Source organism: Diadema antillarum, unplaced genomic scaffold (assembly GCF_040938485.1).
Source record: "Diadema antillarum isolate AM-2024a unplaced genomic scaffold, OU_Dant_1.0 seq00001051_RagTag, whole genome shotgun sequence".
NCBI lineage: Eukaryota > Metazoa > Echinodermata > Echinoidea > Diadematoida > Diadematidae > Diadema > Diadema antillarum.
This window is the reverse complement of record NW_027271881.1, coordinates 460528-481335: the sequence shown is the minus strand read 5'-3', so window position 1 is coordinate 481335 and position 20808 is coordinate 460528. Positions and strand designations below refer to the sequence as shown.

Sequence of the window (20808 nt, the reverse complement as noted above, 5' to 3'; positions counted from 1 at the left end):
TGGAATTGGGGTATATTAGAGAAATCGGTTCCAAAGGATAAGTACACAAATAGCAGGTCATAATAACTCATGAACAAACACCGAGTGAACTGGTATGCGACGCTGTATTAAAGAGACACCATGTGACCTAATGTTTGAACACACCACTTATGAATGTTATAATGTTATCATTAAGATAATTTTTGCTCAAGAAGAATGCAAGTTAATCGCACTCATTCTCTTACGCCCAAACAATCGCAAGATATAAATAAAGTATGACAGGAAGGAGGATACGAATTAGCTCAGCGAAAAAGAGACTGTGGCTGAAGAAGATTTCGCGCTGAAATGAAATGAAGACAAAGCAAAGATAAAAGACAAAACAAAAGAGAAAAAATGAGATATTGAGAAGTCTCAAAACTTGAATCATATTGCAATGATTACGTCGACAAAGCTTTATAAGATTTGATCAGAAAGGTAGTGACGGGGAGGTGCGCCTCCCTGGTCGTTATACGTTTGTATATCTGATCTTGTATAGGTGTTGTGTGAGCAGACATTGTGATTGTTCCTCCCCGTTCATATCAAATGCAGGGTACACGCTTATCTGAAACAACCCAAACAAACAAATATGACTTTCAGTTTTGTTTTGTTTTGTTTTTTACTAATCGAACAGGAAAACCATTAAAACATAATCGTCCTAAAAAAAAAAAAAAAAAAACGGGGGGGGGGGGTAAACTACCCCCTGAAATAATACATCCGCACATCAAAACCACATGGAATGGAGCAGTTGCGTTGGAGAAGAAAAAAAAAACTTGGTCTACAAAATGCGAGATCGTTGGGAAGTCGAGACCACAATAAATACTGTGACGTGGTGCACAGAATGGATTGTAGGGGCCAGTCCGTTATTGCCGTTTTGATCCCATGGTCAAAGTGATAGTCAGTCTTAATTTAGAATAAAGGCACGCGTGGAAATTAAACAAGTTCGGATATAGCCTCGTATCCATCACAACAGGTCACAGACATCGCCTGAATTGGTGACGTTATACTCAGTACTGGACGTAACGATCGAGTGGATTTGTTTTGATGATGAGATGGAAAAGGATTTCCATCTGTCTATGCATCATCAATGCCTAGTTAAAATTCGCCTGTCTAAATGTATTCCTTCTGGTTGGTTACTATAGTTTACTCTGTTATCGGGGAGATTAAAATGTAACCTACTTTCCCCCACACTGCAGTTACTGATGATGACACTATCGTCCCTGTTATTCTAAATGGAGGCACTTGAAATCGTTTTCACTTCCAGCTGTTTATCCTTGAATTTCAGCATGGATACGTGTCGTTAGACCCTTTGTATAATTCATGATGTGCCTCTAAATGTATTTTGAGATATATTTTTAATCGTTTTGATATGAATTAATGTCACAGTCTTTTGTGTGATTCGCCGGGATGAAAATGGCGTGGCCAGGAGGAAACCAGTCAGAACAAATCTTACAACAAAATAGATTTGAAAACAAAACTTAATTTCATAACCAAAAATAAATGAATAAAATATCAGAGGACAAAATATGAAACAAGATAGCCTGTCCAGATATGAGCAACTCCGCAAGCAAGGTTCTTGTCAAACTCACCGAGACGAACACTGTGCATGACAAATTTGACATATACTATGTATGTTTGCCTTGTTATATCATTCTTGTAATTCTACTCTTGCTCACCCGTCATAGATGTGTTGATTAAAATAAACATTCAGTCCAATGATCTGTAACGCAGCTTCCCAGATCCTTACAGCTGTCTGATGAATATCACTCAACGTTTCCACAAAAGATTATATGTCAAACAACCATGCAGCCTTCTCAATTCGGCTTCAAGTATCAACACTGACCGGTTACATCTCAGAAAGCAGGTGTCGAGCGTGGTGATCTCGCAGAGTGGCTTGATCGGAAGACGAATAAAATAATGTCCGGCTTGACCATGCAACATAAACACAACAAAACTCACATGATTACTTCTCCTGTCTCATAGCCTCTTAGTTGGTTAGTCCCTCAAGCCCGTGCGTTTAATATAAGTTTACTATTCGTTTGCACAACGCGCGTGTTAGGCCATTATAGTAACGAAGGACTCTGCCCAGACAATCCTCGGATAAAAAGGATCCACAGGGACAATGAAAGGAGATCTAACTAAGCTCTTTTGTTACTTCCGTCATGGCTTCGTGAGCATCTTCAACACTGAGACGGATCGGTGAGTAACAGTTGAATTACGACTATAAAAGCAGTCTCAATGCCGAGGGGGTGGAAAAAAAAAATGAAAGAATTTGTCGATACAATGACCTATAAGAACGTGTGGGGTGGAGTTCGGTGGGGGATAAAGGATTATTCTCCAAGCAAAGGTGAGAAGGGTAGCAATTGTAAACAAAAAACGCGTTTTCCTTTCTCACGGAGCATGTATAGCATGTATAGATATGTTAACAATCGAACGTCATGATTTCAACGCGATATTATTTCTGGTTGAAAGAAACGAGTCTTATCATCTCTCTCCCTCCATCTCTCTCTCCACTCCCTTCTCCCTCTTTCTCTCTGTATTTCCAAATCTCTTGGTAAATGGCACAGTATATTCTTGTAAGCTTGCAATGGGAAATTAAGACGTATTAATATCTTGACATCGAAACTTACTAGCAACCTCCAACCGTCCTCGTTTTGTGATCAAGACGTACCGTGTGCTCCTCACTAACTGCGCGTCTTCTTGGCTGTCCTTGTACCATACTGTACAATGTACTCCTGAAGCTCAGAAGTGGTACATCCGTGACGTCAATCAGTGATCTGATTTTTCACCATGCACGTTCTCCGACTGACCGAGAGCCCGCCAGCCGGAGTTGTCGTGATTTTTTGTTTAACGATGTTCCCCGAAGATTTGTTCCGTTTCCTCGCTTAAATTCAGTTCACATTGATTGGATGGTTACTATGCCCAAACCGGCACAACGCAAACGACTTTCTTTGAGATCATCATGCAGATACATGGTTCTTCTCTTTCCTATAATCATACATAACCGTGTTTCGTCATTCGATAGCGTTGGAACCAAAACTCACCTTACTCACCTCCGTCTCGACGGAGTGAAGTATGCGCTAGCTTGACTTTCTAGTGTCAGGGTTCAACGGTAACCACGGAAAGAGCGTTTCGTTGCTATGACACCGGTCATAAATTGAGGTGTTTCGTAGCACTTTATCAGACAACAATAGTGGCACTTTACATCTACAGAGACTCCAACCCAAAGCACCTTCTGATCTGGAGATTCTCCCCCCTGAGGCCCCTAGCAAACGGGAGACTCCAAATTGATGTGTGCGAAGCGCGAAGTTCCTAGGGTTCTAGATGCTCTCTGGTGCTATCTAAGGGCCGTAAGGCTTATTTTTTCAGCATACAATAGCAATAAGTAAGAAACCCTTTTCAACGGGAGACACAGAGCCAGGGCGGGAGAAATTAAATATTCAGCGGGAGAACGGGAGATTCTGCAAAAACGGGTTTTCGGCGGGAGATCTCCCGTCGAAAACGGGAGAGTTGGAGTCTCTGCATCTAGTTTCCTCAAAGTTTTCAGTACAGTTTTGTAAAGCTTCCAGCAGATTTTCCGTTGGTCTCATAAAATGAGCAATGAAAATGGTCTACCTTCTCAGCAGTATACCAAAATGTGCTTTGTATCCAGCCTTATATACGGGCGCTTTCTTATTCCCTGCTCAAAGCGCTATATTGGCACAACACGAAACTTACCTTACCTGATTATCAAACTCAGAGTGATTTATACCTACGACGACGTGCCAGACAGTCTTAAAGAGTCTACAAATAAATAATTATATATCAGAATGTTCGAAACTCCTTTTCTTTGACTTCGCATTTATCGTCAAATCAGACTCTCGTTATATTCATCATACTCGTCGCTCCGCATATTACCTTCACAAAGATAACCCACGAAGTTTCAATCGAATGACCACATAAATTGTTTAAAGAAATTTGATTAAATTGATGACGGTCATATCGTCAAGGGAACTTTAAGACATTACTTTGAAATTAATTGGAATATCATTTATCACCTGATCAGTGGACTCCAAATTTGACGAAAGCTTAAAGATGCTGAGAAAGCTCCAAGGACTACCTGTAAGTGTAACTTCAGAGCATCAAATTGTTCTTGAAATATTTCATCATGAGTGGAAATATTAAAAAAATGAGTTATGTTAATGTCGATGTCAAGAATCAAGGGATATACACAGTTTCCATCTATTACAGAACGTGAAATACATCCAAATTCACCGCACTATCACTTCCTACCTCATAAAACTATAACAGCTCACCATCTTTAATAGCGCAATCTCTAGGTTGTCAAGAGGTGACTTACTATAGTATTCTTCTCTGCCACTTGATGGCGCGGTTCACGTTACTTCTTTTATCCGACTTGAAGGCGGGGGAAGTGAAAGGAAAGGAACTAGAGTAACCAACAAAGCAGCAACGTGTGGAATGGAGTAAATAAGTGAAAAAAAAATAAAAGGTGAAGTAACGGATAAATGAAATGAAATAAAAGCCGAATGATCACTTTGACTAAACGATATGTGCAAAATTTCATCAACTGTATCATCGAGAAAGTCATAACAATTTGAACGTCTTATTATATACCTACCATGCTGATTATTAAAAAAAAAGACCAACTGGAATACAACACCACGATACTGTCTAATCTTTAACGCTGCTTATCATAATCATGTTTTGTATTTCACTGACATCAAATTGCTCTTATGGCACATTACTTCTTGAATCTAATACTCAAAATGTATCGACCATATCTAGATTTGTTCAATTCTTCCAGGAAGAGGGTATTTCGTTCCTTCCCCCAAAGTCAAGAAATGTCCGATTTGATGTATATATTGTAATAATATGACTGCATAGTGTTCAAACGCACTTCACATGGCACTTACGTCCTATTTTTAGGGGGAAATCTCACGAATGCTTTTCACGTGGATTTTTTTTTCTAAGTTAAGACAATCTTTCTCAGTTTCGCGTTTGTTTTTTGTTTGCAGATACTTTTCTACTTGACTTGTAAAGCGCTAAGTAACTATTATCATTATAATAATGATGGTGATGATGATCGATGATTATCATTATCATTATCATTACTATTACCAACATTATCAATAGTACCAGTATAGTAATAGTTATAATAATTCCATAATAAAAGTTAGAATGTATAATAGAAATGACAAAGTTATCTAATGATAAACAAGCTATATAACAGTGTATATTCGATAAACCCAAAGCCTTGTTTGAAGAAACATACTAGTAATACATGTATTGTACAATATGATTGATGGAGAGGGCGAGACTATCACAAGTAATTGCTTGAACCAGTAGTTGGCAAAAAGTGCCCAAATTACGATGTGTTTGGTGAACAAGATTCAGTAAATAAATGTCACATAATAAGTTGCGGTGTGTGGAAAGTGAATATTACTCGGTGCAGTGTGCAGATTATTATTGCAGAGAACTTTGACAGTTGTTCAGAGGGACATTTCGTTTGGTTTTAGAAGAAAAGCAGAGAATATAGTAAATCATATACGTATAGGTCTCGACATTCAAATCAATCATTCATGGTTTTATTTCAGCAATAAATGTTTCTTCGGAAAACGTAGAAGAGACAGCTTCTAATATATTCAGGTATGAATTCACTTATATACTCAGTCCATAATTTAAATAGGTTTGGGAATGTCAATTAGTATTCTCATCACTTTGTCTCAAATTGGTTTTACAGAACAATCGCGACGCACTATTGGAAAAACGCATACGAAAATTCCACGCTTATGAAGATATCAACTAATTAATCTCCTCAATTGAGCGCTTTATAGCTGTAACGTGTGCATGTGAATGAAGCTACCACCACTCGTCTCAGATCACTCATCGCACTGTGCCCTGTGCTCCCCTACGGTACTTGGTTACTGCATACACCACCGTCGGTGCAGTGTTTCACTGTTGCCTAGCAAAGGTTGTATTGTGTACACCTGCACCATCAATGCTGCATGTACTGTGAGTGTTTACCACGCAGCGAGCTCGCTTCATTGGGATGTACGATTGCATATGAGCATTCCTGATGTATTCTGCAGTTCTTTGCATGTATTGATCGAACACGAATCCAGATATAATTATTTCTTTACATTAAGACGTTGCAAATATGGCATCCTACTATAGCAGGGATCGTTTTGAAGACGGTCTTCCCCGATTATCGGCTACGGGACTAAGCAGAGGATCAGAATTACGACTTTTAGACGATGAAATTCAGCGATTAGTTCATAATCGGTCGGCACCTGCTGCATCGTCCCCCACTGCCGGTACTGGTATCTCACCCTTTGCCAGCCCGTTACAGTCCAGGAAACTCGTGCAAGATGTAAGTAGCTCTACTGTACTACTCCATAGTAATTTTGATAGAAAATTGTACAATTCCGCATGTTCGTCATGAAAACAAACAAGGATGGTGTTTTACCGTTCAGGAATTGATTACGTGTGGCAGATAGACACTATAGAGAGAAAGATACATGTGTACATGCAGATAGATAGAATGGATAGATGAATAAAATCATGAAGAGGTATTTCATGTCATGTGTCTACGTATATCACTGAAAATATTTCTATTCTAAATAGTGTTCTTCTGGACATACTCGCAAAATATCACAGTATGAGTACAAAGCATATGTAGTGATTAATGTCTGGCACATTATGCCTTGAAAATGATTGTGAAAACACATCAAATGATGTTGAGCATAATCTCAGCTCTGAATCGTAGAAACTATAATTTGCTGCAAGCTACAGTGTAATGCACTTCACACAGTATGTGTTACACTAACCACAACTGCACCAGATTTACATCCATAAAATCTTGTACATTGTAGATGTATTTGTTAAATGGAAATTAACTTTGCAAAGGAATGTTTGTTTGTTTTTTATCCAAGGTCAAGAGTACATCCAGGGATAGAAATTGATTGATGTACACTGTATGTATTGTTTGAAGTTAAATGTAGCGTTTTGTGGTTGGTGTCTTTGCAATCTGTGTGAAGAGTGGGCATCCTATTATCTGTAATGTATATTTTCAGAAGTCAAGGAATACATCTTGGGAAAATTATTTATTATTGCTGAAGATGTTTTAAATCTTGATTGGGCCATGCCTCTCAATTTGGGGCAGGGTTTTCTCTGCTCTGCAGAATTCAATATTAAGTCTGTATTTCTTTACACACATTTATGTAACCTCAAAAAATTTGCCATGATCGTTCGTACAATAATTTGTTTATATTTTGTTTTTGGTTTTTTTACATTCCATGTGATGGACTTTAAACCAGATATATTAAAATGTCAAAATAAATTTTTCTCCCTGTTGTATTTCAGTTGCAAGAGCAGGTGAAACTGTACAAGGCAGACAGTGAGAAGAAAGACAAACTCATTCAGGACTTATCAAGGTAAAGTATTGCTTTACACATCTTGACGTAAATACTGTTGCATACTGTATATTCCTCATAATCCATGATTTAGTGCCCTGCCAACAGAAGGAAGGTAATGACAGATGACAAGACAAGATATGGAACAGTTGAAAACACAGTAGCAACAGCAGTATTTTATTGTTTACATCGATCAAATGTGAGCCATGATGGTAAAGCACTTGGTAATTTCACGTATCCAAAAACAAGTGTTTACATTCAGGCTGATTTTCTTTTCTCATTAAACAGACCTTATGGTTCCCCCTTGTAAATTATTCTACTGTGATACAGCCTTAAGAATTGAATAATAGATTCACTTGAAACCATATATTCTGCAAGCGGGAAAATACAGTGTATATTTTCTGAATGTATGTGACCATCATGTACATAGTGATGGCGAAGAAAAACTCTGAATTTTATGAGTGCTATATTTATAGATACATTATCCTATCATTAGTCACAACAGAGAGGGAAATGAATGATACTAACTATTACTCCTTTTTTTTGGCTTTATTTCCAGGGGCGACATCTTATTGCACAGAAAGCATGTGGCTTTTGAGGAAAAGGTAAGATTGAATTATTTCAAGAGCTATATTTTGCAATACATTTACTGTACATTGTAAATTGTAATGTCATTGTTGTCTGTCTTCACTTTTAAATACATTTTGCTGTGTGTTCAACTGTATTCCTGATAGAGAATACAAAGAAACATAATGTTTGTGTTTGAGTGCAAGTGCAGAAATAGTCTGATATGTACCAATGTCCATGACTGGTGAATAATGTTGTGAATGCTCTGTTGTTTTATATTAGAGGTAACTCTGACATAGATGTCACCATTCCACTGGTTTTTCCTTTGCTAACTTCTGCCCATCTCCTTCATTCTCTATGCAGCCGTCTCGTCTGCACACAGATGCAGCACTGTCCGCCAAACTTACACAACTCAAGCTGCAAAGTGATGCAGCATCCAAGAGGGACCTTGCTCTTGTGGTCCTTAAAAACGAACAACTCGAAACCGAGGTATGTGTGTAAACGGACTAGTCAAATGCCTGGTACGCTTTAGAAGATAGATTAAGCAAATATGGCATAGTTTGATGCAGCCTTTTGTCAGAATTTGAAAAATAGATCATCTTACTAATAGCTAAACATATTCGTACACTGATGTATTGACTGTATAATATGCTTCAGATATTATATTTGCATACATTGTATATGCGATTGAAACTAGGTAATATGGGAAAATATCGGCTAGCGATTACTTCCTTCCACATAGTATTAACATGTTAGAGATAGAGGTCCTGTGATTAATGGACAGATATACACTCAGATGCTCATGGAAAGAAAAAAAAAGAGGAGAGACAGATGTAGAGAGCTATGTACAGATGAAGTAAAAGAGGAAGAAGTGAAGAAGTTGAGAAAGAGATGGAGGAATGGCAGGGGTAATCTTTCATAATTGTGATCTCCTCAACCACACACACAGCTTGCTGAAAGCCATGCCAAGGTTGCCGCCCGCGACTTGCAGGTGAAGGAGCTAGCCGCTCAGTCGGAGCAGTACAAGAGTGAGGCAGCCGGGCACCTGGTCCTCGTCCAGTCCCTGCAGGGCCGCATCGCGGACCTGGAGAATCAGAGCGGGGTGCTGGAGGGGGTCCACGCCCGAGGGGAGTATGCCATCACTGCCCTCCAGAAGGAGTCCAAGGAGCAGCAGGAGCGCATCCTGGAGCTGGAGGCCCGCATCCGTGACCTCACCATGGAGAGGGAGGAGTTGGAGCAGAAGTCCGGGGTGCGCCTGCGACGCTTCGACCAGGTCTTCCTGCAGCTCAGGGACATCATGAAGCTAGAAGATGATTCTCCGGATCGCATTCTCGAAAAGGTTCGTGATCTGTCAAGTCCACATCTTAAACTCCCCCTCCCTTTGTAGAGGACATGGTAATGAATTATCGCTGTCCGAGTGACATTGATGAGGAAATGCCAGGCCTCATAAACATTTCGTTTTCAAAATATCCTCTAATAAGGTTGAAAAATGATTATTACTGGGTAAAAAGGTCATGAAAATGTATACTATATCTTCTCTCGTAATGATGATGGTGGGAGGTTAACAGCAAATGAATGCTTGATGTATAGGTAAATGAAAAGGATATCACCTAATTTTTTTTTTGTACTTATATCAGAAATACATACATACATAATATAGTCATACATACAATGAATATGTTGTGCTTTATTTCTTGCCATACACAAGGCCTTTGTGCATGTTACACATGACATGATAAGATTATACAAAATTTGCAAGATTAGAGCTGCTATGCCTCACTTCATAATTATATCTTACTTGTTATGTACTACTGTACAATGTTCAGTGCAATGTACAGATAAAGTGGGGATTTAGCTTTTACATTGGTGCATTCTATCTTACATACCATAGACTGTGTCTCCTTTTTTGGTGTCAATTGTACAAGTTCCTATCTTCACATAGTAGGAGCAAGCAAACTGACCATTAAATTTTTTTTTTACTGCACACCTGTACAGATGAAAGAACTTGGCCAGGAAAACTTGATGCTGCGAGGAAAACTGTCTGCCCTGACCGAGACCCTCAACAGCAGCGAGCTGGAGTCCAAGGCTAGCCGGGAGACCATTCAGCGGCTGGTCGGCGAAATAGAAAGGGAGCAGAAGACATACCTGGCCAATGCCACATCGGTGGAGAAGATGAAGCTGGTAAGACTGTGATAGCAAATTGGCCACTTATTTCTTCTTGTGAACCTTTTTTTACTGCAGTGTGTGTCTCTCTCGTGTCTTGCTTTAAAAAAAAAAAAGTTAGAAAAGATCACATTTGATATAATTGTATACTGTTGTACTCTAGTTCATGAGTGTATTTATGTTAAATGGATTTGTAGATATTAAAGAAAACAGACTGGTGTACAGTTTGAAGTAGCACTTTATATAAACTAGCCAGCAAATCACTAAAGGTTGGTAGAAGCCTGAATCTCTTATTTTATGTAAGTCATGAATATCTACTGAACCTTCTCGCTGTTGTCAATTTTGGAATGCCTAGGAGCGGGACGTAGCGTACAGAGAGCGTGATCGTCTGTTCAGTGAGAACAAGGCACTGAAGGAGCGCATGGAGGCGCACAAGAATGCCCTTTCGTCCAGGCGGCAGGAATTCGAGGAGCGGGAGGCTCGCCTGGCAGCGCTGTCACAGGACTACAAGAGCACACAGTTTGATGCCCAGGTGGCCAGGAATGAACTGAAGGCCTTCAAGGAGTCCCTGGCACTGATTCTGTCCCAGGGTGGCGCTGCACCGTGTGATACACATGATGACACCATAAGGGAACGTGTGAAAGCACTCATGATGGCCAGCGCCGATCGTGATTCGGTAAGTTGGAGTCCCACAAAGCAACTAGGAGGTGTAGTTAACTACTGTAAAACATGGTATATTCGCGGCATGAATTTTTCGCGAATTGGAACCGGCAGCCTTTTTCGTGACATGAAATTTTCGCGAAGTGCCACTGACGTTCAATGCATAATAGTGTAAACAAGGACTTTCGCGTGCGTTTTAATTTCGCGAATCTTGGCGCTCACAAAATTCGCGAAATTAAAGTGCACGCGAAAATTCCTCGTTTTACAGTACTTTGCTTTGATGTAATGGGAGTGCTAAGGTACAAAGTTTAATTCATAGTCACTGGTCTGGCCAGAATATGTCAGTTTTTTTTTTTCAGAGAATATGATGATAATGTCAAATACATTACCCTTTTCACATCTACCCCTGAATAATACCAATATGGCACCTTTACTTACACCAACCAGGAATGAATGCAATTCAGCCATGATCAATGAAGAACAGATAATCAAAACAAATATTCAAGAACTATCTCAACATTATCATATGACAGCTACTTTATCGTCAACTTTGTTGAAATCGTGACAATTATGATTTGGCGAGTCTGATGTTTTCGTTTGATGCACTTCTTCATATATATTTTGAGTACCTGGTACATGGTAATCATTATATGGGAAGCACAGCATTCTCTCAAGCTTCAGAATCCTTTTAAAAATGGTTTGCCTAAATCATAATCAGGAAAAATACACCAGTTACAAATGTTCTGAACCGCACATCACTTTCTCTTTTCTGTACAGCTTGTGGAGAACCTGGAGAGGAAGGTGAAGCATCTTTCTGAGCAGCTGGAGAGTCAGGCCAACCTGCACCAGGCAGCCATCCGGCGGGCCAGGGAGGCCGAGAACCAGATCGGCTCCTCCCAGGTCAGACTCAAGGAGCTGGAAGATGGTCTGGCTTCCAGTGATGTCCTGAGGGAAAGTTTGCGGCTGGAGAGGCAGAAGGTGAGACAGCTTACTTTGATTTCCATCCCCCCCCCCTTCACAACCACCACTACTACCACCAATCCTCCTATTATGCTCATGTATGGCCATTTCAGTAATCAGACAATCCAGAGTGTCATTATTTTGTTTGGTTCTGTGTTTTTACAGATCAGTTGACTATCTTTTGTTTCTGATAGGCCTACAATCTCCTGCAATCAATTTGTGGAGCATCTACCATTTATGACATTGCCATGACATTGTTGATGCAATGTTATAATTTACTCATCTTTTATCCTGTCTCTTTAAAGGAGATGAAATGCAAGTGTCATAATTTTCCCAAATAACATAGTACACCATCATGGAGGTGACACCAGTAATTTAGCCACACAACAAACATTATCTTTAGAGAATTGCAATTAAGATCGATTGTACTGAATTATTAGTCAACCAATCTTTACAGCAGGATTTCTGCAGTAGACTATAAATGACTTATAGTACCATTGAAATGCATTTTCATTTTCTGACAACAATTTAAACACCAAATATCTGAATTGGCTAAAGCAAAAATAGGCAGTTAACACTGCAGCTGCTATCCTAAGGCTACTGTCAGCAATGCTTTAAGAGTAGTGCTACTTTCTCAACATGAATAGCTGATGTAAGCCTCTGAAATGCATTCATAAAACTGTGAGATTTCTGTATTGATAGTTACAGTGATAGAGGGCTTACACCGCTAAAGATGACTGCAATAATGCCACGATATTCTTGTGTAATGTTCACTAATTGACTTTTATTCCAATCATGTGATCTCCTGCAGTACATGGCCTTCCTGGAGAAGCTCGCCAACGTGATGAATGTCGACACCATCTGTCGCGACGTTGGCTTTGACATGACAGGGGAGACGCTGCTGTCCAGAGCAGAGCAGCTAGCCAACCACGAGGGCGGGCTGGTGGCGGACAAGAACACCCACCTGTACGCGCTCCAGCGTAAGGTCAAGACCCTGAAACAGCAGCTGGAGAGCAAAGACCTCCACCTCGACCTGATGCGCAAGAAAATCGCCTCTTTGGAGGAGGGCGTGGCGGGGCGCTCTGCCCTCCAGAAGGAGAGGGATGATGTGGAGTGGAGCCAGCGCAAGCTGGTCAAGGAGAATGAACGGCTGCGGGGTCAGCTGGCCAATGCCAAGCGGCTGGTGGTGGAACTCAAGGCAGAGATGATGGACGTTAGTAATATCAAGGTAGGTTGCTTGTCAATGTGATATGTAAGAGAGTAGATTATCAAGCAGCAAAAAAATTATGGCAAGAGTTTCCAGTATATCAATACAACACACCTACAGCATATGTTACCTGCAGAGTCAGATTGTGTATATGCGCATATTAGAACATCTCCAGGTACATAAATGTAGTGATGAATCAACAATAATGGCATGATTGTATTGACTTTACAGCGCCTCTTTTGTGCCAAAAGGAGTTGAATCTATGTTAACTATTTGGAAGTCTTTGTTTGCAATTAGAGAATGATCCTCTTGAAAAGAGATCTATGGGTTTTCACCACTGCAAATTGTCATGTAATCATACAAATTTTATCATTTGTCATTCCCAGCTGACATCGCTGCACCAGAATGCCACCATTGAAGAGCTGCAGAAGGTGGTGGAAAAGCTGGAGAAGATCAAGGAGAAGCAGGCCCGCAAGCTGGCCGGGATGAAGCAGGAGCTGGACTTCACTGAGCATGAGGCCAGTGAGAGCAAGGTGCGCACCACCCACTCCCTGACGGCCCTGAGCGACGAGCTCAACACCACCAAGGTCCTCCTGGGCGACATCCAGCGCCGCGAGCACCAGCTGGCCGACTTCCGCCAGGTCATCGCCCGCATGCTGGGGATGGACGTCGGGGTCCTGGCTGTGCCCGACTACGAGATCATCGCTCGCCTCGAGAAGCTGATCCAGGCCCACCACTCTCACGCCATCACCAGTATGGGGGTGGAGAATACGCTGAGTGAGATGGAGCGGGGGTTCCAGCAGGGATACCAGGAGGCATCCACGTTGCTTGGCAACACCAGGCCCAGCCGATCAGTGGGAGCTCGTTCTCTCTCTCCAATGAGGAAGAAAGTTGTTCGCACTGAGGTCTATTAAATTGAAATGCCAAAGCTCAGAGTGTGGGAAGGAACTCTTGGAAGCTGCTACAGTGTAGTGCAGTCAAGGTTATATTACAGACAGTATGCAAAGTCAGACATGACTGAGAGACCCACTTTTCTGGCATAAGGATTGCAGAAAGTGAATTTTGCACTATTCTGATAGAAAGATGAGACAAGGCTACAGATCGCTCCGTACTGAAATCATGACAGCAAGTTTTATAGGTAGTCCCATCTAAAAAGAGAGAATATTTATAATTCAGTTGGTATATTGGTAATTGGTTATTGATTGAATGTTATTCAGAGGCTGAATGTTGAAGACCTGTTATCATTTTACTGATATGTACGTGTACATTTTCTTCTGTATATGTGTAAATATATGTGTTGTTAGAAGTTATAACTTTGTACATAAATATGAAAGTGTTTTGTTCAGTGTAGTTGGAGATGAGCATTGTAGCATATTCTCTCTGTCATTGTATTTCTCTGAATTTGGACAATCATACTCCTACCATGGAGTGTAGTGCACCTGTGTGTTAAATCTTATGAACAGGTGTAAGAGCATGTTAGGTAGTGTCCGCTATATGTCATTTTTCGCATCTAGATTTGCGTACATATGTCAGGCGGAAGAATATCACATATACAGTAGGACATACTTGATAGATGCAATCTTACATCTTGTATGAAAAATCTCCTGTGAGAATTACTGCCAGAGGTCTCATGAACATACAGAGTTTGCTAACCTTACAAGGCCTTATGTGTGCTTTACATAGATGTGTCACATGCAGGGATTTTATGTGAAGTTGATAATGTATATTTAAGCTTAAAGCTTTGTCGTGATGAAACAAAAAAACAACAACACAAAACAAAACAAAAACAGCATATAGATTTTCTCCAAAAACTGTGTGTTTTGTGTAGCTGTCATGTGGAGACTGTGTATGTTCAACCCTAATATGTACAGCATAGGAAGGAGCTGCAGACAAGATTGTCATGTCTTACTGTCGTAGACCAAGGGGGAAGCATTATAAGAATGGTGTCAATCTCCAAACATTCATTTGCTCTGTATGAATACTAATAAGTCACTGTTTGACTGTAAGCATGCATTCTAGTCATATAGAGAGAACCATTAAGTTTGTTAATGCTGGTGTTTAAATTGTGTATACACCTATATATCAGTGACAATGTGAGATGTTCATGTTGTGAGAGCTGTTAAGTCCTGTGCCAGTTGTTGTAGAAAGTATACATGTATCTCTTACTGTATGTTTCTGTTATCATATTTAGAGCAGAGAAGAATTGAATTTTAACTGAGTTGTCTTTCACATAACATTGAGATGATCTCATGCAGTTTCTAAATTGAGCCGCTTGGGTATTGTGGTACTGTCAAATGAGAATGTAAAGTATATTTATTCATAGAGAGTGTACCCAGATAATGACCCATCTATGTATGAAGTGTTGACACCTTACCATTAAATCCACATGCAGAAAAGGTAAACTTTTTATAGGATAATATCATTGTTGTTGATGAGACTGGAAAAATATCAATTTAGGAATTTTTGCTCTCAATCTCATTTGTTTGTTTGTTTGTTCTGTTTTCATAGATAGGAGCCAAAGAGGAGTGTTGTCTTATCATAGAATATTATCAAAGACTTGGTTATTTCTCTCTCACATTTGATTTTTGATTGAGTCATCTCACAGATCAAACTCTGGTTCTGGCATGTGATGGCAGTCCATAGAAATACAGTACTTGGGAGTTGGTAGTTTACAGGTTCTTAAGTCTTCTCTTTCTAGTCCCTCTCATTTTCAAAATCATTCTGCCCCTCCCCCTCCCATTTCCCCGCCCTCCACATACATTCTTGTGCTCTGCTTCTATTCTTAAATGGTTATAATGTGAAGGCCATCTGTTTTTCAAAGGAACTTGGCTGTAATCAAAGTACACTTCCATGCGAAAATACTTCCTGAAAAGTGTGAAGTTGCATGGTATAAATATTGTAAGTGTGACCTTGTCTCCTTCCGCTCTTTCTATTTTTACGAACGTATCAGGGCTCCTTCCATACTTTCAGGAAAAGAGAAAGAGGAAATCACTATTTTCTATTAAGTGTATCATGTATTAATCAGCTTCTTTAAAAAATATTGTCAGTACAGTTAAAATCATTGATATAACCTTGAACTCTGAATGCCTTGCTTCGTAAAAGTTCTCATCAGCACGTAAACCAGGTGCATATTTCCTTTTCACTTTTTATATGAAGTGAGCACTTTTTTTTTTTTTTTTGCAAGTCGCTAATCTGCATTCCAAGTGTGAACATTTTGAATGATGCTCAGGGAAATTAATGTGAACAAAACCACAAGTTTGGTAGCACATAACATTGTCTTGATACCGATGCAATGTTGTTATATCTTCATGGAGTGATATTTGTATTCATGGGATTGTAGAATTTTAATCAAGTACTACTACTGGTATTAGGATTTGTCCATTGTTGTCATTTAGACCCTAAATGCTTTACTTAAAAAAGAAAAAATGTTTTGGTAATGCAAGGCCCTCACAAGAGAGACTGGTCTAGTTCCATTAGTCGTGGTTGGCAATTCATATATTTCAGATGTCAAACAGAACAAAAAAAAGTATTCAGCCAAATTGTGAAAAATCAATGCAGATGGTAGAAATTAGTTGTAGGCCCTACTGTCATAGATATACAAGTATGGGACTCACAAGTGTGGTGTACTATAGAAGACCTCTCCTGCTCTTTTGTTTAGAGGTGTAAAATAATAACAATTAATGTTGTAGGAGATGAGCAAGTGGATGGCATTTGCATTGTACTGCCTGAGCTCAGCAATGGGTTGCAGAAGTGTTCGTGCTGTGGACATGTACAGTCCTGTTGTAAGCTGTGAGCTATAGGTCCTTGTATTAATGTGCAATGATCGAGCATGATATTTTACCTGTTATTCCTTTATGTACAGCTGTTCATATAAATGCAAGTATTCATAATGTATTTACAATGCATTGTCATATCAATGTGCGAATGCTACCTTAGTCATAGATTAAATGACAGTAAATGTGATATCAATGTCTGACTATATCTTTATTACGGAAGTTGAGTGCAGAGATCGTTTGCATACTTTCTAAGATGGGAAAGTGTCATTGATGCTTCCACAGTAATGTTTAGTGTGTATCACTTCTGAACCCAATCATATCCTCAATGTGTATATGGGAAGTATACAATTTGCTTACACACACACAAACACACACGCATATGAATACATGTGTGTATATATAATTATATATAAATCATATATATATATATATATATACATTGCTTACAATGATGTCATTGTCTCACATCTTGCCATGTAGTTTGTACACACACACACACACACACACACACACACACATATGTAGTGCAATATTATCTGCTCTTTGTTCTTTGTTGTTTATTTGTTTGGTTATAACAACATTTTTGCTATAACAAAAGAAAATTGTCGGTCCCGAGAACTTCGTTATAACAGGACTCCACTGTATAGTAGAGAGAGAGGAGGGAGACACAGACATTACATACAAACACATGATGTTGGTGTGTAAAACTGCGTACTTCCCAAACTGAAACTGAAACACTCACACAGAGAATGATAAGGGACACAAGGGAGTAGTAAATATTTGATGCAAAGTGCACCTTTTAATACAAAATTAATGAATAGCAAAGGCATATGCAATATGGAAGGTTTTACGTAGCAAAGGTTTCTAGTACAGCACACGGAGGACGATAATACTGATAAGGTTGTGAAGACTTGCGCATATAATCAAACACTAAATAGTTGCCATTACATAACAATTCATGATTTTCGAAATATAATCATGGTCCACTATACGTGTTAGGGAATCATAGTTAAGAGAGTAAGAAAATAAAATCAAAATGGGACATTTTGAAAGCAGATGCAGAAATGATTAAATGTGTCCAAATCATAATTATATCAACATGAACTTAAACAGGGCCCCGTTGCAAGAAAGTTGCAATCAATTGCAAATAATTGCTAATTTTGAAACAACCATTCTGATTGGCTAAGGGTCTGCCCTATTAAGAAGACATGCATGCAACAATGATTTTGATTGGCCGGTGACAATCAGTTGCAAGTTGCGTTTAAACGCAAAGTTTCTAGCAACGGGACCCAGATCTGTTAAATCCTTGGTGTTTAAAGGGATGGCATCGTATTGGCGGAGATGAGGATGGGCTTTTAACTTTTTGTAAGATACCAAAAAACCACTTGTAAAATAGGACAGAGCATGCCATTCTAAATAGGAATTCAAGGTTTAGGCCTTTTTAATGAAAATTGTGTTTTAAATGGCTGAGGTATGCAAAAACAAAGTAAAACAAAGCGGTCTTTCAAAATAAAAGTTCGGTACCATATTTTATTAGGGCCCAACAGTTTGCGATATCTCAGTCATTTCAAAACCAATTCTCATAAAATCAACTTTGAATTTCTCTTAGCAGTATATGATCTTTGGTATTTTATAAAAGGTTTCACATTATCTCACAGTACACAACAGTTGGAAACATGTGAAGCCCATATCTCAACCAAAACTATACCATCCCTTTAAGGACAAGGAAGAGGAAGAGGGAAAACCTGAGACGATCATGTAATGATCTTGGCCAGCTTTCACTTCAAACAATATCAGTGACGTCCGTAAACAATACAATTATTGTTCAGGTATATGATATACCCGACAATAGCCTTTTGCAAAGGCAGCTCGCAATAATTTGTGGACGTGCACAGTCACAGCGAGCGGGCTAACACGACATCCTGATCGCAGATGTAGAGTGTACTTTGTATCTCCAAGATTGAGCGTGTAAAGTGACCAAATTGTTTTCACGCTCATGTTATCAAGTCGCTGCTTACGACTCCCTCGAAAGGACGCAGTTAGTTAAGAGACAGTGAATGGATCTATAGACATTGAAATGGCCTTGTCTACTTTGGCACGAAATATAAGAGCTCTCTACTCTACAATGGTTTTTGGAGGGGTTTATATCAGTCTCACTGTCACGCATTGTGTAGTTGGATGCCAGAATACAGTACTTTATATGCATTTATATGACATAATGTCCCAGGGAGGTGGAAGTGTCTCTCGTCCACCTCCCTGAGCGCTTAAAATTTTAAGGTTTGAAGATAGCAGAAAAGGAAAGATGGTCGACACGTGTGAGCAGGAGGCGATCGAGCAGAGTGAGAAAATGCTTGGAAAGAGAAGACCTACAAGACAGGTCATTCCTGTACAAGTGTGCAACGAATGCATCACCGTTTATATTCGTTTCTTCCAGCGGACCATCTCTGACGTTGCCTAAAAATGTAGTCCTGTATCCTTTCATTATACAGACTAACAGACAAACAAATTGGCAGAATTTTCGTCAGTCTGAAAATTTTGTTTTGCGTTTGCCACTTATTCTGCGTCCCCTATCATTTCAGTATTAAGATACGTAGTATACTGCAAAGCTGTCGTGTCGACAAATGAATGGTTGGCGAAACAAGAATGCGAGCAAATCAGGAGAAAAAATAAATGAATATATTTTGAAGTCACCAAAGTAAACCATTTCGGGCTTTGCTGTTATATTATTTGGAGAATCAATGGGCCAGATGGCAATTCACTAACCTAATTGTCGCGAGCATGTCCCAACAAAATTTTCAGCTGTGTATAGAAACGAACAAAGCCAGCAACTTTTGAAAATCGTTCGGAAAAGATGATTATTGACCCAATTATGGATTCCAGAATACATCAAGGGACAAAGTTTTGCCCACTCCAATCTCTCCCCCGAAAAAATCCTGTGGGAGAATGTATCTAAAATACTTTTATCATAATATATCAGGGTACCTGTACGTCTGAATATGGTCTTAACGTACGAATTGCCAGCGAGCACAACGAACGAGTTCTTCGGGCCTATATATAGGACATGTTTTTTTTTCTTTTAAACCTGTGTGCAACAAGGAGCATTGTGTTGCTCAAGCTAGAGACGTACTGTCTTCCATTCCATGTTGAAAGTTTTATATCAGGATTTAATATACAACGTAGTATGATTATGATATATTTTAGAATAATTATAGCAATATTGATATAATCATTATTGTAATGATAATACTAATAATCATTATCATTCATTTTCATTACTTTTTATTATTCTTATTCTTATTCTTACTTTTATTCTTATTATTCTTCTTCTTCTTCTTCTTCTTCATTAATATCAATATTATTTAATTATTTTGCCCTAATTTTGAAAGGACCCCGGAACCGCACCGAAACAAGGGGAAAAAATAAATCACAACGCCAATATGAACTTCGAAGGTACCATTCTTAGATTCTTCCCTGGGGGTAGGGGTACCATCAACCTTGACCCCCAGTCCCGCAGGCCCCCCCCCCCCCTCGAATTAATACGTCATTAACTACTCATATCCCCCTCAAAAAATACGGGGGGAACCAATGAGATTAATTCTGAACTGATTTTGCAGTAATGATTTGAGACTATATACCATCTCTATGACAGCTCACTGTTGTTCCTTGGATACAATGACTGATATCACACAAAATGTTATATGGAACTTTTATGAACCTACCCTGCTGTTTAGTTTGGTGTCGACCAGCTGCAGATATTGGCAATCAATTCTATGTATGAATCTATCTGTGTGCTGTAGACAGTGCACTTCACGATGCACAGAATTTTGTGGGAAGTGAGAGATTAGTGTTGGACGCAAAGATGTCCCTACAAACGCTTAATACACCGTCAAACCTGACTTAGCAGTCAACTGTATATAGCGGCCACCTGCCGTATACGGCCATTAGACCCCCCCCCCGAAAGCCATGTTAAAGACCCTGCCTATAACGGCCACTTTGTTCGTCTCCATTGGGTGACCGTTATAGACAGGTTTTACTGTAGTTTTATTAA

General features: G+C 39.5%; 1 protein-coding gene across 1 annotated transcript; it reads left to right on the top strand.

Moving 5' to 3' along the window:
* The first annotated feature begins 6126 nt into the window (after positions 1-6126).
* On the top strand, positions 6127-14109 carry LOC139743146 (coiled-coil domain-containing protein 170-like). Its single transcript, XM_071653655.1, has 10 exons — positions 6127-6385; positions 7378-7448; positions 7987-8032; positions 8358-8483; positions 8944-9333; positions 9990-10175; positions 10513-10833; positions 11595-11795; positions 12589-13005; positions 13371-14109. Exons 1-10 carry the CDS (start codon positions 6173-6175, stop codon positions 13896-13898), a joined length of 2499 nt encoding a protein of 832 aa, XP_071509756.1. The 5' UTR covers positions 6127-6172; the 3' UTR covers positions 13899-14109.
* Positions 14110-20808: the final 6699 nt, after the last annotated feature.

What these genes read in the sequence shown, in the direction of transcription:
- LOC139743146 (XM_071653655.1), top strand. Translation starts at nt 6,173, where the DNA reads ATGGCATCCTACTATAGCAGGGATCGTTTTGAAGACGGTCTTCCCCGA. An exon ending in CCAGGAAACTCGTGCAAGAT is followed by an intron (nt 6,386 to 7,377) that starts GTAAGTAGCTCT and finishes GTTGTATTTCAG; the next exon opens with TTGCAAGAGCAGGTGAAACT. An exon ending in ACGAACAACTCGAAACCGAG is followed by an intron (nt 8,484 to 8,943) that starts GTATGTGTGTAA and finishes CCACACACACAG; the next exon opens with CTTGCTGAAAGCCATGCCAA.